Source organism: Plasmodium brasilianum, chromosome 12 (assembly GCF_023973825.1).
Source record: "Plasmodium brasilianum strain Bolivian I chromosome 12, whole genome shotgun sequence".
Lineage (NCBI taxonomy): Eukaryota > Apicomplexa > Aconoidasida > Haemosporida > Plasmodiidae > Plasmodium > Plasmodium brasilianum.
Window position 1 is genome coordinate 609,784 of NC_090125.1, and position 24,063 is coordinate 633,846.

A 24,063-nucleotide genomic window follows, 5' to 3' on the forward strand; every position below is an offset into this window, starting at 1 on the left:
CAGTTTCGAACTTTAATAACTTTTTTAATTTTACTTCTGATATTGTAAAGATAACCCAACACAGTGTAAGAGACTTTTAAACTGATATTTCTACAATATTATCCTGAATTTGTAATTAGTTTTTGTTTCCAAAAAAAAAAAAAAAAAAAAAAAAAAAAAAAAAAAAAAAAAAAAAAAAAAAGAAAAAAAAAAAAGCAGTAAATAATGTTGTTTAATGTTTACATTTTGGAAAAGTTATGATCATATAACACGACCGTGCGATATAGATGCATCCGTCCCATATAGCATAAAAATTTGTTATTAATTAAATTGAGAAATTAAAAATATGCACCTACACTTATTTCTGTTTTGGTCTCTAATGAAAAGGGTGAAACTTTAAAAACAAAGTAAAAAAAAATAAAGTAGTAGAAATAGTCATCCTCGTACAGCAGCAATAGGGATCGTAAGAAAACACCTTGTTAATAGATATATTACACCATCAAAAATAATTATATATATATACTACGTAACATGGAAATAACACAACAATGGGTATAAAATCATTTGATTTGACAGAAAAAAAGGTTTACAAAAAGAATTAGCAGTGTATATTTGTAAAGCATATTAACAAGGCACATTAACAAGGAAAATTAACAAGGAAAATTAACAAAGCAAATTAACAAGGAAAATTAACAAGGAAAATTAACAAAGCAAATTAACAAGGAAAATTAACAAGGAAAATTAACAAAGCAAATTAACAAGGAAAATTAACAAGGAAAATTAACAAAGCAAATTAACAAGGAAAATTAACAAGGAAAATTAACAAAGCAAATTAACAAGGAAAATTAACAAAGCAAATTAACAAGGAAAACTAACAAAGCAAATTATCACACACATTTACCAAAAGCACTGACGAAACCCAACTTCATCACACACTTAAAAATAAAAAAAAAATATATAAAAAAACTCAAACAAATAACGCCTTTTTCAAAGTAGTGAAAATCATGTAGAGATAAAGACAATCATAAGGAAGGGAATACACTTTTTCCAAAATAAAAATCACTTTTATTTTCTCTTTCATGAAATAAAATTTAGCATTTTTGATAGAACATTTAAAGCATAAAAAAAAAAAAAAAATATAGAATAAACGCATTATTAATGAAATAACAATTTTCTTGTGTTATGTTAAAAAACAAAGTACTAACATGTAACTGCTGTGCTATTTAAATAAAAACGTATGTTTTGGTCTAACAGGTCTATTCTGTTATATATCTCTTGGTAAATATATTTCATTATATCAATGTAATTCCTTATAATTTCATTTTTCTCTTTTACTCCCGAAGCAACGAGAGACATATCCTTTTCCATTTTTGCTCTTAAGGATGGCTCTGTTAAATCTACCCCGATGTCTTTAAATTTTTTATAGGATAATATTAATGCGATGCCTAAATTTGTTGGTATAAACAAATTTTTTGAATTTTTAATTACATAATTTCTCTTTTGTATATTCTCTATATGTTCATGCATCGTTGCATCTGTCCCAATACCAAATTTATCCATTAAGGATAGTAAATTATATTCAGATAAGTACTTTGGTGGTTGTGTTATTCCCTCTTCTATTAGGAGACTGTATGGATAGAACTGATCATTGACTTGAAATGATGGTATAATTTTATCATTCCATTTTTCATATATATAAACTTCTAAATAATTTTTTTTTACTATTTTTAATCCTTTACAAAAGAATTGTTCTTCCCCTATATTTGCTATAACCTTACTATTGTATCCTATTGCATCATCACTACAAACAGCTAAAAAGTGTCTACAGATGAATTCATATAATTTCCATTCTTTTTCATCTATTTTTTCTGATTTGTTCATATTTTTTACGGGATGTATAGGAGGATGTGCCTTATCATTTAGTTTCCCTTTTCTTGGTTGTTTAAAATTATTATTTTGACTTAACTTAGCGGCATAGGAACCAAAAATATTATTCTTTTTCATTTCTAAGACTATTTTATGTAAATTCATACTATCTATAAAATAATTTGTTTCTGTTCTAGGATAACTAATATATCCTTTATTGTATAACTTCTCTGCTATGCTCATACACTCTTTAGAAGAGATATGAAAAAATTTGGAAACGAGTTTAGTCATCTGCAATGTGTTTAACGGTAATGGTTTATATTTCTTAGTATCATTTTCATAAATATTAGTAATTCTACATAGAGGATTTTCTAATAACTTTTCATAAATAAGAACTACACCTAGATGATCAAACATTTTCAATCTTGACCAAGTAAAATCTACTACATTAGTGGAACTACTACCACCAGTGTTAGTTTTCTTTTTTCTTTTCTTTTTTTTTTTTTTTTTGTCTCATTCTTTTTCATTCTTGCACTATATATTTCTTTATTCTCATCAGTAGTTGTATCACTGTCCTCTTCACTATGAATAGTGCTGCTCCCATCCATATCACACAAAAACTGCATTTTAATATACCAGTAATATTCACATTTAAAATGTTTTATATCTAAATATCTGTTTACAACAAATCCTAAGGTAGGGAACTGGCAAGGCCCATAACTAATAATATTTGTTTCAGATTTTACTAAATTTATATACCTAATAGTCATAAATCTAGTAAAAATAGAACCCATTCTTAAATCGATTTCTCTTCTTACATCTACACTGTATGCTAAATTTCTATCTGGATATTTCAAATTATTAATAGCATGGATTATATCTTTTTCAGTAACAGCTGAGAACTGAGCTCTTTGAATTTTCAATTTCTTATTTGTTACATAACATGTATTTATTACCTCAAAACAAATATGTTCTCCTTCTCTATCACAGTCTAGCCACAATATTAACATGTTACAATCCTTTGAGTATTTTTTCAAGTTATTTTCAATTGTCTTTTTATCCTTTTCAATGTATATAGTAATTTTCGCATCAAATAATTCTTGAGGATCTGTGTTATTCCAATTCTTATATCTGTCATCAAATTTTTGTTCCGTCAAATGCCCTGTTACTGATGTTACATACATATACCAAGTATCATTTTTTATTTTATACTCAAATGTAAAAACAGGATTATATTTGCTATAACTTTTTTTTTTGTTTTGTTTGCCTTTACTAAGGATGTCTGCTATTGCTGATGCAACGGATGGTTTCTCAGCTACGTTTAACACTTTTATACGCGCCATGAGGAGCGGTTAATTTTTTTTTTTTTTTTTTTTTTTTTTTTTTAATATATTCAACAAGTAAACTTATTTATAAAGACAATTGTAAAAGGCTCCCCTGCTTTACATGTGTACCTATGTGTTTACTTAAAAGCCCGTACATACCACACAAATAGCACATATACTTTTGGAAGCATAATAAACGATATAACTTTCACCATAATTCGCTTAAGAAACTCTATAAAACATGTATTTTACCCTTAAGCACTGTTAAAAAAAAAAAAAAAAGAAAAAAAAAAATATGTATAATTAAATAAAAAATGAATGACCAGTTTTTCTATATGGATTTTGTCAGATTGACGCATAGTTAACTAGCTATTTTACATCAGTTATATGCTGCTTCGTTTAAAAAAAAAAAAAAAAAAAAAAAAGGGGTTAAAGCAAAATCAACTACTAAAAAATTTTAATTTTCTTTTATAAGGAATGTGTGGTGATCTGTTAAAATTTTTTTTTAACATCAAGAAAGATTAAGAAACTAATACAATGAAAAATTTTCCTGTTAGTCTCTTTTTGAAGTTTGAGCAACATGAACGCTCCAAATAAAAAAACGAAGTTTTATAAAATAAATTAAATTGAATAGAGTAAAATGAATAGAATAAAGAAAATTTAGTTCATCAGCATATGTTAAAATACATAAATTAAATTGCATAAATTAAACTGCATAAATTAAACATCATAAATTAAACTGCATAAATTAAACTGAATATGAATAAATTGAACTGAATATGAATAAATTGATCTGAATTAATTAATTTAAATAAAATGAATAAAAATAATTTTACATCAAAATGGAAAAATAAAAATAAAAAGTTCCCCTATTTTAACAACACACACTTCCAAAACCTTTTGCTTTTTTTTATTAGTACCTGTACACACATGTATTCAAATGCAAGTACGTAAAAAGAGGCAGGTGAATATACTTTTCTCATGAATAGAACACAACTGTATATGAAAGTTACCATGGTTGGAAAGACTACACAAAGAGTAATACATTTAGCATAATGCAATATCGACGTGGCCCCATTTTAAATTTGAGTTCTTCCAAAAGGTGTAGTGTTCGTATATACAATGTCTTTGTGTGCATACACATATTTAGAATTATATATCTATTTTATGCACATTAAAACACAATGAACACGTTTTCCCATTGTTTTTAAAGCAAAATATTTCACATAAGATTATGGGGGAAAAAAATTTACCTCATATTAATGCTCTTGCAAAAAAATGTTAAAATTTAGTTTTAGAGGGATACAAATTTTAACTGCATTTAAAAAAAAAAAAAAAAAAAAAAATATATATATATATATATATATGTACATATTTATAGGGTGTAAAAAATCAGAATGAATTTGGTAATGTAAAACGGCGATGCTACATATAAGATACTTTAAATTATGGGCACGCTGGAAGTGTTCATATTTTCTCTTTTCAGATAGAGAGTGAAATAGTTCATGTTGAGGAAAAATTGGTAAACTTTTTTTTTTTTCCATTTTTAAACATAAAAACTCTTAAAAGGTGTGTAGCAGTTCTACGAATAAACAAAAAGTATCTCACTATAATTTTTCAAAACATGTTAAAAACGATGAAGCCATGAACATATAACACGGAACCATCATATATATTCGTTAATCTTAATAATTCATTTTAATCGAAATTATATTCACGTATCATAAATCTTTCTCATCATTTTTTTTTCATAAAAGGGGAAACTATTAAATACACAAATGTGTGCATTAGTGTATTGATAATTTTATACATATAAGGATTCATGAATGTGTATATATAAACACACATCTACGCTAATAAAAAAAAAAAAAAAAAAAAAAAAACTATGAACAAGTGCAGGTATATAAAACCTGAATGTTTTCAAATTTCATTATCGTACTATAATAAGCAAAATAACATAAAATGACAAAGAGGGGAGGCGTAATACGAAATGTATACTACATAATTTTATTTTTAAAGTCTAAACCAAATAAAGGAACGCACTGAACAACTTTTAAGTTATTCTTACATATTACAAAATTTACATATGCTATATTTATATACGCTTATGTTAATATTGTTATATACAAGGAAAAGCTAACATGTAATGCGAAAACTGTTGAGCCGATAGTATCATGAAGCATAAAAAAAGCAAAACGACCAAATATTTAAGTAAATGTATTCCCTCTTTCTAATTTAAAAAGAAAATTTTTGCTTGAGTACAAAGCATTTTTAAAATATTCTTTTAAGCGTTTATTTATGTATCCTTTTTTTTATATATCTATATATTAATTTATCTATTTATTTATTCTTTTATATATATGTTTATTTATCTCTTTATCTGTTTATTTATATATTTATGTATCTATTTATTTATCTGCTCATTCATTTATTCATTTTTTTATATCTCTTGTGTGGGCGAAGGCAGAAGGGAACGACTTAATTTAAGAAAAACTATTAAGTAACTATTTCTTTCTTTAATAGTTTGCTAAAGCAATGCACATACAAAATAAACCACAAATAATTGAACATATAAATTATTCATTGGATAATACTATATACGATGTGAAATGGGTTGATGGAAAATCAAACATCATTGCTGTTGGAGAATTATTAGATAAAAAGGGATACATAAATATTTATAATTTAAATAAGGGGAATTTTACGTGTATTTCTAATAATCGAACAGATAAAGGAATAAAAACTATTTGTCCTTTTTATTCTCATTCGGGAAGCTACACTATTGCTTGTGGTTGGAAATGGGCATCAAAAAAAAAAAAAAAAGCAAAAGAAGCATAATAAGAAGGAAAAAAAAAAAAAAAAAACGAAGGAAAATATATTAAGGCAAAATATAATTCTCAGTTAATTCGCCTTAGTTATTTTTCCTATAAAATTACTATTTATACATTTTCTTATTTTTTGTATTTTATCCTTTTTTTAATTTTTCTTCAAAAATCTGCAGGCTCATTTGACGGTAGCATATTGTTATATGATATCAACAATTTGTCTGAGCCATATTATAGCATAAAAAAACATAGCAAGTTAATAAATAAAATAGACTGCAAAAGTTACAAAAATAATAATATTATCGTAAGTGCAAGCAGGGATGGATCGGTTAAAATTTTTGACATAAGGACAAACCATGAAGTAAAAGGAGGAAAAAAAGGGGAATGCATAGGCACACAAAAACATACGTGTTTGTGTTTTTATTTTTATTTTTGTTGTTATTTTTGTATTTTTTTTTCTTTTTCGGTTTTTCTGTTACCCACATATATACGCGCAAATGTGCACTATATACATTGTACACATATATATACCTAATACATATGCTTGTACATCAATCCTATACACATTACAATTTTGGTATCCTTATTGTTTGTTCTTCATTTTTTTTCATATTATACGAAGGTTGTCAGTTTAGAGCCCCCAAAAAACTCAGACTATATGCCTGACTGCTGGTGTGTTGCAACAGGTTATATAATACTTGCAAAATATATAAACGTACACACAAATATATATATATATATACTTACATGATGAAAATGATCATATGTTATCTTTACCCCCTTTTTATCTCAGGAAATAACTACATTGAAGAAAATTCGTATTGTGAGACTGGACAGGAAAACTTGAATATATGCGCAGGATATGACAATGGGGATATTAAATTTTTTGACATAAAAATGATGTTAATTGAGCACGAGGTATTAAGAAAAGAGTTGAAGTTTGTATATGCCAATATTTCCGTATATTCCTTAACGCACACGTGCGCGTGCATACATGTATATGTATATATGTGTACATGTATGTATGTGCGTATATATGCAATTATTTAAGTATGTATATATTTACAAATGATTTATATATGAACCCCCTCATCCTCTAGAGACTATTCCTGTTCAACAAATATTTCATCGTGCTGTCCTTTGTCGTAGTATATGTTTCCTGAACGAATAACAGACAGCACAAAAAGTACAAACAACGTTCCTATGATTTATGTTTTTTAAATACTACTTTTCCTTTTCAAGGCTAATGTTAACAATGGAGTTTGTTCTATAAATTACGACAGAAAAGACACCAAACGAAATAAATTAATTTGCTCAACGCTAGAAGGGAATATTTACATTTTCAACTTAGATGTCTACAGCGAAGATTCCGGGTTTGCATATAGCAAGGACCAAATAATATCAGGTATATTTATAGTATGCGAGGAATAGGAATGAATAGGTTTTATATTAACTGATAAGTAGGCAGATTAACTAATAAGTAAACAGCTCGGCTAATAAGTAGGCAACTTAACCGATATGAACGATGGTAAATCAAAGTTTTGTCTTTAAAATTTTACATTTGGGGATGAAATACTATGACAAAGACATGCTAAAAGAAAAAAATATATGCTCAAAAAATAAAACCTACAAATAAAATTATTGAAAAAATATATTAACTTAAAAAATATTTTTTTTTCCCATTTTAAAAGGAACTTGCTGGGGTACTCCATTTTTGCCGCAGAACCGGGACATTTTTGCAACATTAGGGGGAGACGGAAATGTTAACAAGAAAAAAAAAAAGAAAAAAATTAGAAAATAAAAAAGAGATGAAAAATAAAAAATAAAATAAAATAAAATGAGAAGTAAATTAAAATAAAATAAAATAAAATGAGAAGTAAATTAAAATAAAAAAAAATAAAATGAGAACCAAATCAAAATAAAAATATTAAGTAGAATGAGAATGGAAAAATAAAGGAGACACCGAAAAGAACGTATACGATAGTACGAATTTCATTCCATAAAAAATTCCCAAAATTTAAGGGACATTTGGGATATTCGAAAAATGAAATGTTTAGGAGCAGTGTTTTATATTCACATTACAATTACACCTCTGTTCTCCTAATTTTAGTTTTTTTTTTTTTTTTTTTCTAGCTAATTCTGTATAAATATATAAACCCGGAAAAAAATTATGTATTTGATGAATTGAAAGGATGCAAAAGGGGAATAATTGGAGAATTAGAAAAGTTAAATTACCAGAACGTTTCTACTCAACCAATAATTTCATTTGATTGGAATAAAGACAAGTTAGGTCTTTGTGTTTTTGCTTCCTTAGATCAAACAATTAGGATTTACATAATAACGAAGCTAAATTTGTACTAATTTTGTTTTGGAAAATTAAAAATGAAAGTTAAAAATTATATAACAAAATTTGTTCAAAAGGATGAAGAAGAGGAAGAAGAAAAAAAAAAAAAAAAAAAAAAATATATATATATATATATATATAAATACGAACATTCAAAATTCATGATACATAAAAATCATGTTTCTTTTTCTTTTTTTTTTTTTTTTTTTTTTTTTATGTTGTTTTCAAAAGCCACTCTTAAACAAATGTATATACATGCACATGAAGAGGTACATGTATATAATATATGTCCGCACATAAGTGCTTAAAAATACATGTACACACGCACATAAAGTACTTATGCTCTTTTCCTGTGTACCATGCGTGTGTTTTTATGTATGCACACACACCCTCCTCTCATCATACTAAAAAAAAAAAATTCGAATTGTATACACATCGATTAATAATATACTTACATTTTCAGGAAATATTCTGTTATTTTTTTTTGGATAAATTTATCATCATTTAAGCTAAGAATATAGAAACGCAAATTCAATAAATTTTCATGAAGAGCTTCATGCTTTATCGTCTCATTTAAGTAGTTATAATTCATAAAATTTAAAAGAACATCAATACTGTTTATTAGCAAATTTTTGTCAAATTGTATATTATTATTACAGTTATTGTTGAAGCCTAATAATGGGTCATCCTTCTTGTTTTGTTTATATATATTAAATGAGTTGTCATTAGGATAAAAATTGTCGCAGTAGTTTGTTTCTTTACTGTTCTGATAAGTACTGTCTAGTACATTGTTAGACTGATTGCAGTTTATTTGATTACTGCTGATCTGGTTGCTGCTTACCCGACTGAAATTAACATGATCAACGTTATATTCTGTTAAGTAATTTGAAAAGAAGTTGGAGTCAAAATTTGGCGTATCTTCGAAAAGTTTTCTCTTTTTTTTTTCATTTCCATCAGCATTTTCTTCATATATTATTGTATTCCTATTCATTCTTCCAAGGTAATATTGTTTCGTTTTATTTTGTTTTGCTTTATTTTATTTCGCTTTGTTCTGTATTGTTTTATTTTATTTCGCTTTGTTCTGTATTGCTTTATTTTATTTCGCTTTGTTCTGTATTGCTTTATTTTATTTCGCTTTGTTCTGTATTGCTTTATTTTATTTCGCTTTGTTCTGTATTGCTTTATTTTATTTCGCTTTGTTCTGTATTGCTTTATTCAATTTCGCTTTGTTCTGCTTTGCTTTATTCAATTTCGCTTTGTTCTGTTTTGCTTTATTCTATTTCGCTTTGTTCTGTATTGCTTTATTCTATTTCGCTTTATTGCATTTCGCTTTATTGCATTTCGCTTTATTGCATTTCGCTTTATTGCATTTCGCTTTATTGCATTTCGCTTTATTCTGCTTTGTTTAATTCTATGTTGTTTTATTTTTTCCCCTCCAATTTAATTTTTACTTAAATTATACCAATTTATGGGAAACTTGTTATTAGAAATTTATTGCCTGTCACAATTTGCATGAATTGTTAATAAAAGAGATTAAACGAATTCTTCGTTCACTTTGAATGCATTTTCACTGTTACCTTTGTTTAATAAACGTTTGTCAGTATGTGTATATTTTTGTATATATATACTTTGTATGTATATACCTTTAAACGTATATACCTTTGAATGTATATGCCTTTGGCTGTATATACCTTTGGCCGTATATATCTTTGGCCGTATATACCTTTGGCCTTATATACCTTTGGCCGTATATACCTTTGGCCGTATATACCTTTGCATGTACATACCTTTGTATGTATATAATTTTTTCACATATTATATGTATATGTAAAATTATCTGTATACTTTAGCACTATTTCAATTATTCCTTTTTTAACAGTACCAATAAAAATGAATTATAATGTTATGCATAAAAGAGCTCCTAAATTTATTAATTTTAGAACACAATCGCAATCAATCGCAATCAATCGCAGTCAATCGCAGTCAATCGCAGTCAATCGCAGTCAATCGCAGTCAATCGCATTTAATCAAAGTCAATAACTTTTCAGTGATATGTTCACACAGGCACGCACACACACGTTTCTTCCTATTTTTCATAAAAGCGAATTATTCTCTTTTCAATGTTTACTTTTGTATGATTTTTTCTTTTTATTTTTTATAAGTCTTTTCTTTTGCATAATTATTTTTACAAAACTTATCTTTTTTTATCTTTATCTTTTTATATATATTTTTACAAGCCTTACCTTTTGTTTATATATTTTTACAAGTCTTGCTCTTTTTTACATTTTTTATTATCATTTTACTTTTTTTTTCTTTTTTTTTTTTTTTAAATTATTACATATTCAAACGCTATTCATTTTGTGTTTACTATATGCGATGATTGGTTTTTTTTTGTTATGGCTAATATATTATTCAAATAAATATGCACATAAGTATATTCGCGCACATAAACGTATGTCCAAATTTTATCACTTGAACAGTTACTGATATACGATCTCTTTTTGTTTCTCCATTTTTACAAATAGCTAACAAAAATTAGGTTTTCCCCAAAATACGGTTAAAAGATGAGAAAATTTAACGTATACCACTTTTCACATGGGTAAAAAAAGACATAAAGGTAAAAAAAAAAAAAATATTAAAGGAACATCAAAAAATATTGAAATGCATAAATACAAAATTTAACGTACGAATAAAAACAAAAGACGCTGTTCTTTTGATTGGTTAATCCATTCATTCATTTTTTTTTTTTTTTTTCCTTTTTTTACTTAAAAGGACTAATATCTTTTTTTCATCTAATAAAAGAAAAAAAATATATATACTTCGCTAAGCAGAAAAAAAAATATTTTAATTTCGAAAGAATACTATTATGTTAGTAAGTAGGGTTAAAATATTTAAGTAGCAAGAAAAAAGGGTATACAATTCATTACATCCGTTTTTAAACAATTTCAAGGAAAAAGGGAATAGAGGGTGTTATTTAAAATATATGCATAATTGTGTGAATGTATATGCGACTGAATACCCCCTTTTTAAAAAAATAAAACAACAGTCCAGTTCTTGTACCACTTCCGCCAAAGTTTTTATCTATGTGCTTAATTATTATGTTCGTCGTATTTTCTTAAATGAATTATACTCTTTTTAATTTCATATATTCACTATAACTTAAACGCATTTTTGCAAATAAATTAAGGTGAAGATTGACATTTTTTAATTTTTTTCCCTTGTACAAAGTAAAATGTTAGAGTGTAGATTTAAAGTCATACGCACATTAGAAAAATAAGGGACGAAGCATTTTTTATTCATTTTTTATTCATTTTTTATTCATTTTTTATTCATTTTTTATTTATTTTTTATGTATTTTTTATTTATTTTTTATTTATTTTTTATTTATTTTTTATTCGTTTTTTTTTCTTTTTTAACTAATAAATTTCATTCCTCCTACAAAAACAAAAAAGTTGTATGTCGTAAGCATTCCGTGTTTAATCCTACAGTATGTTCAATTGTGTACATGCAAATATATGCGCGATCTCTCATCAGCTCAATCAGCGTGTATACATATAGACACCTCTGCAATGTTATGAAAATAAAGGACTTTCTTATTTCTCAAGCGTTCACAATTTATACATTAAAAGAGGGGGAAAAAAATAAAATAAGAATTTATAATTCCCCCGTTATTTTTACTATTAAATGGGTATTTTGCAATTACAAACAACTAACAAGGAAGCTAAGAAAAAAAAAAAAAAAAAAAAAAAAAAAAAAAAACATACACCGTATACACACATCCATACGTACAATAATAAAACCTCTGACAAAAAGATACATACACAGTTATAGGACAGAAAAAAAAAAAAAAAAAAAAGGCTCTTATTTAAGCAACTGTACTTCAAAAAAAAAAAAAAAAATAATAAAATGGAAAAACATGTAAACGCCAAATACCTTGAACTACTGCCAACTATCAAAAAAAAAGTCGAATTTTACTGTTTTCGAGTCGGCACTTATAACACTCTAAATATTCAAAGAAAAAACAAAAAAAGACAAAAAAAAAAAAAAAAAAAAACAGAAAAATTAGAAAAATTAGAAAAGAATAAATAAAAAACTTACAATAAAAATAATTTTACAACATATGAAAAATACAAAAATATTTTTCCAAAAAACATAGTAAATATTTCAATAGTTTTAAATTGAACGCTGTGCAAATTATGTATATGCAAGTATCACTCCCTGTACACTGGTATACGTAAATATATGTATATACGCACAAACGTAGACGAGCGTGGTACGTAGCACCTTGCACTTTTTTAATTTTCCTACACGTCCTTACGAAACTTTCAAAATGAAATTATCAATACTAGCTGCAGTAACGTCACTATTTTTCATAAGAGAAATTGTGAATGAAGGAATAGGTATGATTGAATATGTATGCGATTTTCATTTCAATCCTTTAACTAGTGTTAATCCATCATTAAAGGAAGGAGAAGATAAGTTTGAACAAATCGGATGTACAGTAAACAACCCTAGCTTATCAGACATCGTTGCATTAATTTGTCCAAAGAAAAAAGAGTCTCGATATTCGAAGGTTGAAATTGTTCCTTCTACATGTTTTTCTACTCACCTATATTCTCCTTACGATTCTGAGAAAGATGCAAAAGATTTTAAAAAACTAGATGTTGAAAAAATATTAACTGTAAACAAAACTTTTGATGATTTCGAATTAAGAACATTAGTTATTCCATATAGTTATAAAAAGAATAAGACTATTTATTGTAGATGTGATAACAGAGAAACAGAAAATGGAATTGGATCAAATGAAAAAGAGAAAGGAAAAGTAGGATTAGTAAAAATTATTTTAAACCAAAAAGATGAAAATCCAAGGGGTGTAGATATTACTGGATCTAACGAATTTTCACAGGATGGTGTAACAGGAACAGACTATAATAGAGAAATTCAAATAAAAGAAAATGAAGTTATTCATTTAAAATATACTGGTTTTAAGAATACATATGAAGATCAATGTGATAATTTAATGAATATCAAATTTGGTTTTATTTCAGAATATTTTTTTTCTCTTAGAATGCCTACTGTTTTTTTGAGCCCAATTAATTGCACATTAACATTTGAAAAAAATAGTTCTACTTATAAAATTGTTCTTAAATCAGAAAAAACAGGAACTATTGATGGTTGTGATTTTACTAAACCTAAAGGTGAAGGCATGTATTTAAATGGTTTCAACCTGAACGATATAACTGATGAAGAAATTTGTTCTGTCCATATAAAATCAGGTAAAAAGAATCTTGCTGCTGGTTTTAGGTGTCCTTATAAATTAACTCCTACTTATTGTTTTAGACATGTTTTATATGAAAAAACAATTAATGGAGAAAAAAAATTTGAAACGTTTTTGTTAGATGATGTATTAGAAACAATTGATGTAGAATACTACGCCAATTTAAAACTAAGAGCTTTTGTCGTTGGATTTCCAACTAGACCAGAGAAAAATAAAGTTATAAGGTGCATTTGTGAAAATGCTGGCAAAAAAGGAATCATGGAATTGACAATTGACTCTGCTAGTACGAGTTTTGTTAGTTTAGTTTTAGTATTACTTGTTGTTGCATTCCTATATTTGAATTAATTTGCCCAAGGAAGAGAAGTACCATTCTCACTCTAGAGTTGCACTAATGAAGAGTGTGCACTTACGGAAATACTGATGTGTTTACACATATATATCTATATATATATATATATCTAAGTATATATATCTATGTATATATATATATATGTATATATATCTATGTATATATATATATATCTATGTATATATATATATATGTATATATATCTATGTATATATATCTAAGTATATAAATATCTATGTATATATATCTAAGTATATAAATATCTATGTATATATATCTATGTATATATATTTATGTATATATATATGATTATATATCTATGTACATGTTAAAAATTACTCTTTTATGGTGACAAAAGCAGATTTTATTTCATTTTATCTTTTTTTTTTTTTTTTTTATAATTGCTTTCGTATGTTTTAAAATTTCCCAACATCTTAAAGTGCACACATACATGGGAATGTGTGTATAAAGAGTGCCAATATAACACTTCGAGTGGTTTGATTATTATTCACTTTTATATTCATTTTTTTCCAAGTCGTGAGATGTTTTCATATAGCAGTATGCAAGGCGCATACATTATGCACACATTGTACATCCATATATGTATATATATATGTATATGTATACGTACAAGTATGCGTATATATGTGTACCCATTACTTACCTGTATACCCGTAAAAAACAAGTAAAAATACCGTTCGATGCAAACATACTATATATTCTGCTTTCAAATTTTTCCTCTCCCCTTTCATTTTAGAAATGGTGTTTCCATTAGCTTCAAATAGAGCTATATTTATAATAAAAGAGCTATGATAGAGCAAAATACAGCAAAACAAAACAAAATATATTCAAACGAAATGCTTCGTACCATTTGAACATCCTTTCATTATGCATTCCTATGTTATTCCAATTTTTGATCAAAAACAAACTCCTACTTTTTTTTAAACTGTTATAATATAAGTAGTGATATAATCATAAATTCGAATAAGGAACTAAAAAGAGATGATACCTATATAGACAATAATATGCCCATACAATTTTTAACTGTTAGGTTTTCGGATCAAATAAATACAAAAAAGGAAAACTCAAACATATTGGATAGTGTAAAATAAATTATTTTTTATCATCTAAAAAATAAAAAAAAAAATAAAAAAACAAAAACCAAAAGATGGGCAGTATTCTGAAGTTTAACTGTGTCAAATGTTTACTAGCATACAAACCCATACATGAGCATACACATACGCATATATAAATATCTTGTTTATCTTGTGTAATGCTGGTGAACTGAACATCGTCATGAGATTTACAAAAAAAAAAAGAAAAAAAATTAAGTACATACAGTTATGTTTTATCCCCTTAAAATTCTAAATTTTTGAACATTCGGTAGAATTGCCATTGTTCAATTATTGCTTTGAGGGGGCACTACAACTTAACCTTTTTTTTGTGGCTTATAAGCTAAAATTTCCTTATCCCTTTCTTAAAAGCGATGAAACGAAATGTGCTAAAGAAACAGTGCGCTTAAAAGATTTACTTTTCAGTTTTTAAATAAAATATAAAGTTAGCATATTTTACCTTTTTCAGTAAAACACATCCAGTTAAGTATTATCAGAGTTTTATGGACTCCCAATATAGCTTTCTTTTTTTTTTTTCTGGTACTTTTATTTCATTCTTTCCCCTTAAGACATATATTACAACAAAAACAAAAAATGTTTGCACTGTTGGAGGTTATGAGAAAAAAGAATTTTTACTACTATTACTGCATTTATATAAAATTATTTAACAAATAAAAAAAAAAAATATACATGTAATACATATGTATGTCGAAAAAAGAGGTCGATATTTTGGTAGATGTATGTATACGTATTTACAAGCATGTGCAATTTCATATATATATATATATATATATATATATATTTTTTTTTTTTTCTTATGATGTTGTAGATCTAGTATATACCAAAAAAAAAAAAAAAAAAAAAAATAATAAAATAAAATAAAATAGTAAAAATAAATAAATGTTATATATTTAAAATTAGCAATAATTGCACATTCATTAATCCAAATAGTATTAGAAAAAAGTACTTATGAAGGTAAAGAAGTTAAAGGACTGGGCAGCAAAAAAAAAAAAAAAAAAAAATTTTAATAAGCAATAAAACAAAATAGAAAAACTGCAAAGTGATGAATCAGAATTGTAAAAATTCAAAGTAATAAAATTAAAATATAAGAATACTCCATCTCACGAATACCATAAAAACACTTCATGAAAATATGTATGATATAAAAAAGAAAAAGAAAAAGGAAAAACAAACTAGCAAACACATGTACACATATGTGCGTACAGAATATACTGAGGTGTCTTTTTGGGAATTTTTTAAAACACTTTTTAATGTATCACATTACATTCATGGGTTAATGCATTTATTTATGTGTCCACTTGTTTATATACCGCTCATTTATTTACCTTTTTTTTTTTTTTTTTTTTTTCCCTTACCCTCCCGCAATATACGATAAATATACAAATTTTATAATATATGTACGCACGTATCTCGAAATTCATGAGTATGCTTAAGCAGTCGCTAACACGGAAAATATTTGTGGAAAACAAAGTGTCTTTAGAAAATTAAGCATTTTTTCATTCTTCAAAAATGTAAAAAATTTTCCATATCATGAATGTAAATACTTAACTCATACACACATGCGCATCTGGTATGTATGTATGTATGTATGTATGTGTGTGTGTGTGAACATAACATTTATACAGGCACGCTTTAACTACGTAAAAGCAATTCAAACAAAAAAGGAAAGCTCAGATACTGAAATGTATTATACGTAACAAAACACACACACTCACACACATTATGCGCAGGTACTCATACTGCATATGTATATGTATAAATCTGTAAAAAGAAAAAAAACAAAAAAAAAAAAAAAGCAAAAAGGAGAGAGGAAAAGAGAGAAAGGCACAAGATCATAAATACACAAGAGAATAAAGGGGTAAAACGAATAGAAATATAGGAAAATAAAGGGTTAAAGCAAATAAGCACACCATTATAAGATCATACAATCATACAAGCCAACTAACTACCAAAAGAACAGTCCCATTTTCCACCTAATTCCATTCCTTGACCGCTACCCCATTGTCTATCATGTCCAGCAGTTATATGAAAAAATTTTACTTCATTCTACTGATATGCAAAATACTACTCTTAAAAGTAAGTACAGGAGATGATAATTCATATGTATCTCCTAAAGATATGAGTAGTCAAGTGACAACATTTTTAGGATTCAAATGTAATTTTTCTACTAAGGGTGTACATAATTTAGAACCGGATATCCTAGAAAATAGATCGATATTATGTAGTATCCACTCATATTTTATATATGACAAAATAAGATTAACAATACCTAAAGGTGGGTCAGAATCTAAGTTTAAGATATTACCAGAAAAGTGTTTTGAAACTGTATATACAGACATGAATAAGAAAAATGAAACTAAAATAGATACATTAGGTCTAGTTGATTATGAAGTAAAAGAAGATAAAACAAGTGCAGATTCTGTAGATAAAATTTTAACTATTTCTCCATTTAATAATAAAGATGTAGAGTTCTTTTGTCTATGTGATAATACAAAAAAGGTAGTATCTAATATTGAAGGAAGGAGTGCATTAATACATGTACGTGTATTAAAATATCCTTATGATATTATACTAGTTAACTTAACAAAAGAATCTTACCCATATCTAGCTGATAAATATAATATTAAATCATTTAATGATAAAAAATTGAATGTACAATTAAAAGAAGGAGATCTACTTGTCTTAGCATGTGAACAAATTGATAAGAAATGTTTTCAAAAATCACATAATAATGGTGAATTATATAAAAGTAACAAAATAGTATATCATAAAAATTTTACTATATTTAAAGCTCCAATATATATTACTACAGATACTGTAAATGCAGAATGTTCATGTAAAGTTGATAATTCTACTATTTATACTACAATTATAAGTCCACATAATTCAAAAAAAACTATACATGGATGTAATTTTTCATCTGATAGTACTTCTCATACATTCACAAATAATATTGATATGACTGCTTTAGCTGATAATGCACATATTACATGTAATGTCGAATTGACCTACAAAAGTTATAATCATTTATTAGGGATAAGCTGCCCTGGAGATATTGTACCTGATTGTTTTTTTCAAGTATATCAACCACAAGAAGGTGAATTAGAACCATCCAAAATTGTTTATTTAGATGCACAATTAAATATGGGAAATATTGAATATTATGATGATAGTAAAGGTGATAATAAAATTAAAATATTTGGCTTAGTTGGAAGTTTACAAGAAACTACTTCCTTCACCTGTATTTGTAAGAAAGATAAAAAAACTGCCTATATGACAATTAAAGTAGCATCCGCTTATTACGGATTTTTAGCTAGAATTTTTATATTATTAATTGTCCTAATATTGCTATATATATGACCATTCACGCGTCCATTCTTCATACACTTCCAGCCTGTACACACTTCCAACCTGAACATACTTCCAACCTGAACATACTTCCAACCTGAACATACTTCCAACCTGAACATACTTCCAACCTGAACACACATCCAACCTAAACACACTTCCAATCTGAACACACTTCCAACCTGAACACACTACCAACCTGAACACACTTCCAACCTGTACACACTTCCAACCTGTATACACTTCCAACCTGTACACACTTCCATCCTACACATAATTCCTAAAAGAGTTCCATGTACATTACTTCATGTTAAGGGGAATTCACCCCGCGTGTGTACCATTATCTATGCACATACGTAAGTGTATGCGTACCTCCTACATTCTTTATATCGAGCCTTTTTTCTTCCATTGTGTTTCCCCTCATTTTTTAAACCCTCCTTATATTCATCATTGTGTGTATATGTCTTGGTATGCCTATTCATGCCCATATACATACATATATATATATATATTGTGTTTCTGTGTGTGTACCAACATCTCCTAAAAAATATAGCGGCGCAAAAACAAAGGAGTAATCTGTAATTTTTATTTCCATTTATTAAGAATTGTAATTTTATATTTGCAAGGACGCCCTATATATATATATATATATATATATATATATATATATATATATACAAACATATACTTACATATTCATACATATACAAACATATACTTATATATACATACATATACTTACACATACATACATACATGTTCTTTTTCCCGAGCAAATTAAATATGTAGTTCTCTCTATTCGTCGCACATTTTTGCTTTTTTTTCTTAAAAATTAAAAATGAATCAACTTATAACTCTGATAGTTCATACTTCGAAACTTCCATTCTTTTTTTAATGTATACATATATTTAAAATTTTCCATTAAAAGATATGTAAAAATTTAAGGACACCTAAGTATGTGAAAATACAGATATGTGAGAGTTTTTTTATTTCCTTTTTACGAATCCTCTAGCTTCACCATTTTTTATTTTTTTATTTTTCATTTTTCGAATTGCCTTACTTAAAGAGTAAAAAGCTTACATTTCCCCTTCATCAAAAAGGAACAACGAATTGTTAAACCGAGTTGGAAGAAAAAAAAAAAATGAAATAAAAAATAAAATACATAAAATACATAAAATGCACAAAATTCATAAAATTCATAAAATGCATAAAATTCATAAAATGCATAAAATTCATAAAATGCATAAAATTCATAAAATGCATAAAATTCATAAATTTCATAAAATGCATAAAATTCATAAATTTCATAAAATGCATAAAATGCATAAAATATAGAATAATAAATAACTGGTACAGGAAATAAATTCAAAAACAGCATAATAAACAAAAACTACAGGATAATAAATACAAAAACGGGATCCCTATAACGCTAATTTAAAAGAGCCAAAGCATGACCTCAGTATAACCAAAATGAGACACATACAAAAGATGCTAAATGAGTACTGGGCATATTATCACGCACATTTTTGAGAAATTTTACAACTGCAAACTTGCATTGTGATAGTTCATTCTCTTTATATTGTATTCGTGCAAAGTGTATAAATAAATACACAAATACATACATATACATATATATATATATGTAGATATATGTAGATATATGTAGATATATGTAGATACCCCAATGCTCAAGCTAATGTATCCATGTAGAGAGGATCAGATCTGCGTAAAAAAAACAAATTTTGCATGTTACATTTTTATATATACAAGTTATTGTTAAAAAAGCAAAAGTAATTGTGCTTATATGCGTAAGTTAATTCATGTACAGATACGTACATGCACAAGTGTATGTGCAATAAGTAATATATAAATTGCCAAGACGTTGAACACATTTTTATTTTTTTTCCTTATACGTATCAAATTTTATTTTATATTTCCCGTTCATTTTTTATTCTTCGTTTTAACACAAAAAAAAGAATAAATTATAAAAACTGCTTGCTTCCTTTATGCCACTCGTTTTTTGAATAACATCAAGAATGTAATTATACATCTAGTGGTGCTTTCCATATATATACATATGCATAAGCATATATATACTTACGTACCCATGTATGTATTTACGTACACATGTAATTATTTACGTATATATATACACGTATATACATACTTACCTACACTAGCCCCCATTGTTTTTTGCGAGCTGATTAATTAGGTTGCTGGCTAGCCAATTGACCATTTAGTGTATTTTTTGATTGACTTCAAATATTATGAAATTGTCTTTGTATTTTTCATTTGGTTCTAAAATTTTCGAAGCTTTTCATAAAGGGCATGGTTATATCCCAGAAAAATATTTTTGTACGTATTTAAAAAATGGTCATATATATAGTTCTTTTTCCGGTCAAAAAAGAAAGTACTTCAGTGCCTTATATGACAACATAAAGGAAAAGCAAAATTTAATTAAAGAGATGGATCAGCTATATGATAACATTCTTACAAGTAACTGGAACGATTCTGTTAACTTAGTGTTAAATGTATCTATTTGGGAGGGAATCTTAAGTTCAATGGAAGAAAAAATAAAAGCATACGAATATGATAAGGAAATAACAAAAAAAAAAAAAGAAATTAATGAATTATTTGATGTATTATTTATATTAGAAGATTTACGTGATCATATAAATGAAATTCTCGAACAGTCATCTCGTTGTAGCGGTTTAGCAGGTACACATATTCTAGCTTCTTTTAAAATTGAAAATATGAACGAACATTTAGATTTTTTAAAAAAAAAATATGAACAATTATTAGTAAGTTACCCTTTATATAAATACCAAATTAATTTAGTACTGGGTCAAGGCTTAGCTTTGCTAAGACAAAGATACACCTTTGAATGGAAGCATATGCACGATTTCTTTTTCTGATTTTTGCGGACGTTTGTGGGGGAAATACATCACGACCATACATATGGGTATGCATTCACGTATACGTATATATACATACATTTATACATGCATACGTATATATACATACATTTATACATGCATATGTATATATACATACATTTATACATGCATACGTATATATACATACATTTATACATGCATACGTATATATACATACATTTATACATGCATACGTATATACATACATTTATACATGCATACGTACATATGTTTATACGTTCGAATAGTTCAAGTATTGGCGCATTACTTCTATACATAATATTCTCTACTTGTTATGTTAAAATGTGATAAGAAAGCATAACCTTTTGGAAATCAACGGGGAAAACGTGGAAATTCTAAATAAATTTCCAGCTACCTCTCAGATATACATTTTTTGAGATGTTTTTCGACTTATATTGTAACGTGCATTCTGATATATGTTCTTACACGTGTTCTGATACGTACCTCGAATTTTTTTTTTTTTTTTTTCACGTATTTTACGAAGCCCATTATAACATATTTACATATGAGTTTTTTAAAAAAATATATGCTTGGGAAGAAGCAGATAATGGATGGGGGAAAAAAATAAAATAAAATAAATTGAGGTAATTCACCCATGCACATATACATACATATAAATATATACAGCAAAACCTTCAAACACATAAGTTCCTATCTAACTGCGGAGGATCGAACACACAATCGAATGCGGATAATTCCATTTAAATAAGCCAAGAAATGCAGATAATAATATCGACAAAATCAACTGCAACCACCCCTCTCCTAATACAATGGAGTATAACTTCATTACACATAGATTTCTCTTTTACTGTTACTTCTACGCCTGCAGCTACTCTTTTAATAAAATATAATTTTTTCTTTTTTGTTGTCCTGTTTTTGAGAAGATAATTTTTTTAGATAAGGTAGGAAATATAAAAGCTAAGTTCTTTTTTGAAAAACTTAAAGCATATGAAAGTGAATCCTTTTCATTTATATCAAAAGACGGCGATTTGTAATCTCTTACGTATTTGAAACATTGAATATTCTCACCTAGTATTTCGCTTATATTTTCTAGATCCCCTTCTATTTTCAAGTCCTCTTCAGCATTATTTTCATTATCTATTTTTTTTTCAACTAGTGTATATTCATATTTTTCATTGAATGTAACATTTTTGCAATTTTTCGTTATTACTTTACCATTATTTCCTTCACTTTTTGTATCTAATAAATCCCCTTTATTTTTACTCTTTTCGTGCGATTCAGCAGACATTGTTGACACCGCTGACACTTTATTTTTTAATTTTAAAATATGCTTCCTTATGAGAAATTTGCTAAGGCTGATGCGCTTCTTTGTTTTGCTGCCATCATGGTTTGTTTCGCTACTAGCACTATTTACATCATTTCCAATTTTACCACTACATTCATTGCTTGTTTTGTCCGTGTCCCTCTGTATGTCATTCTGTTCATCATCATTGCAGCATTCTATAGGGTATTCCCTTTCCCTGCTAATCCCTCTGCCTCTATCATAAAAATTTTCCATATTGTATATATCCGGTATACTCTTCGAAAAAGTTAGGACGTTCCCATCATTTCCGCTACTACTAAAGGTATTATTATTACTATTATTCATTATATGCCTTTTATATAAACTATATATGCGCTTATCTCTAGTTTTTTCTATTAAGTGTAAAAGGCCATAGGGAGCACTGCTTTTCGTCCCCTTACTACTTTTACCATTGTCGTTACAAAGGGGCTTCCTATCTTCGCCACTTTTACTTTTTACATTGTCATAAGTGCTCTCTATTTCCATTATTCCTTGTATATATTTATTTTTCCATACAGATATGTAAGGTAAAACAGGATAAATTTTTCTAATTTTTGCCTTTTTCTTCAGTGGGTGCTGAAAGTACTGATTATAAGGTAATCTCTTTTTATCTTTTTTTGAATTAGTACTATCAGTTAAACCACGACTATGATCATTTGATAAGTTTTTCTTCTTTTCTAAGTGATTTCCATTTTTCTTTTCTTCATTTGCTAACAAATAATTCTGAACACTTCTAACATAGTTAGGGATGGTCTTAATTAATAAATCTAAATCGTCTTTTTCGAAATTCGTTACAACGGGTAGATAAGGAGAAATCTCTTTCAATTTACTGTCACTCAAAAATATTGTATTATTGTTACTACTACTGCCTCTATCGCTACTACTGCTACTACTGCTACTACTACTTTTGCCATTACTCCTGTTTTTACTTCTGCAATTACTTGTACTATTATTACCGCTTACTGCCAATGCGTCTTTCTCCTTTTCACAGGCATTTTGAGCATTAATCCAGCATTTAATATCGTCATTATTTTGTATGTTATAGGAATATAAAAATGGTAATTCCATATGTATGTGTACATCACGTTCTATATCATTTAGTCTCTCAATTTTCTCATTTAAAATCATGGTATTGTAATTAAAATTTAATATGCTGTTATCTACTTCATACTTTAAAAATTTCAAGTTACTATCAATATTTGGTACATTTAACATAAAATCAGTATTACCACAAAACTTTCTAAATTTTGATTCATTCTGATTTGTTCTTTTCTTCAATTCTTCACTCCTTTCTTTTAATAACTCCTTTCCCTTTTTCTCCTTTGCATTTTTCCTATCTACTTCTGGGTTATCCAT

The 24,063-nt window shown here is 27.0% G+C and overlaps 7 protein-coding genes across 7 annotated transcripts; 4 read left to right on the plus strand and 3 right to left on the minus strand.

Annotated features, from left to right (window-relative positions):
- Positions 1-1,179: 1,179 nt before the first annotated feature.
- Positions 1,180-3,188, minus strand: MKS88_004118 (DNA topoisomerase 3; the record flags this gene model as incomplete). Its single annotated transcript, XM_067217268.1, has 2 exons — positions 1,180-2,357; positions 2,381-3,188. The coding sequence occupies 2 exons, from the start codon at positions 3,186-3,188 to the stop codon at positions 1,180-1,182; spliced, it is 1,986 nt and encodes a 661-aa protein (XP_067071713.1).
- Positions 3,189-5,705: 2,517 nt separating this feature from the next.
- Positions 5,706-8,356, plus strand: MKS88_004119 (WD repeat-containing protein 92; the record flags this gene model as incomplete). The annotated part of the gene is made up of 7 exons (XM_067217269.1): positions 5,706-5,961; positions 6,172-6,356; positions 6,618-6,681; positions 6,789-6,913; positions 7,238-7,400; positions 7,687-7,757; positions 8,129-8,356. The coding sequence occupies 7 exons, from the start codon at positions 5,706-5,708 to the stop codon at positions 8,354-8,356; spliced, it is 1,092 nt and encodes a 363-aa protein (XP_067071714.1).
- Positions 8,357-8,790: 434 nt separating this feature from the next.
- Positions 8,791-9,330, minus strand: MKS88_004120 (uncharacterized protein; the record flags this gene model as incomplete). The annotated part of the gene is made up of 1 exon (XM_067217270.1): positions 8,791-9,330. One exon carries the CDS (start codon positions 9,328-9,330, stop codon positions 8,791-8,793), a length of 540 nt encoding a protein of 179 aa, XP_067071715.1.
- Positions 9,331-12,669: 3,339 nt separating this feature from the next.
- MKS88_004121 (6-cysteine protein P47) lies at positions 12,670-13,962 on the plus strand (the record flags this gene model as incomplete). The annotated part of the gene is made up of 1 exon (XM_067217271.1): positions 12,670-13,962. One exon carries the CDS (start codon positions 12,670-12,672, stop codon positions 13,960-13,962), a length of 1,293 nt encoding a protein of 430 aa, XP_067071716.1.
- Positions 13,963-17,109: 3,147 nt separating this feature from the next.
- MKS88_004122 (6-cysteine protein) lies at positions 17,110-18,459 on the plus strand (the record flags this gene model as incomplete). Its single annotated transcript, XM_067217272.1, has 1 exon — positions 17,110-18,459. One exon carries the CDS (start codon positions 17,110-17,112, stop codon positions 18,457-18,459), a length of 1,350 nt encoding a protein of 449 aa, XP_067071717.1.
- A 2,255-nt stretch (positions 18,460-20,714) lies between these two features.
- On the plus strand, positions 20,715-21,362 carry MKS88_004123 (uncharacterized protein; the record flags this gene model as incomplete). The annotated part of the gene is made up of 1 exon (XM_067217273.1): positions 20,715-21,362. One exon carries the CDS (start codon positions 20,715-20,717, stop codon positions 21,360-21,362), a length of 648 nt encoding a protein of 215 aa, XP_067071718.1.
- Positions 21,363-22,233: 871 nt separating this feature from the next.
- Positions 22,234-24,063, minus strand: MKS88_004124 (uncharacterized protein; the record flags this gene model as incomplete). The annotated part of the gene is made up of 1 exon (XM_067217274.1): positions 22,234-24,063. One exon carries the CDS (start codon positions 24,061-24,063, stop codon positions 22,234-22,236), a length of 1,830 nt encoding a protein of 609 aa, XP_067071719.1.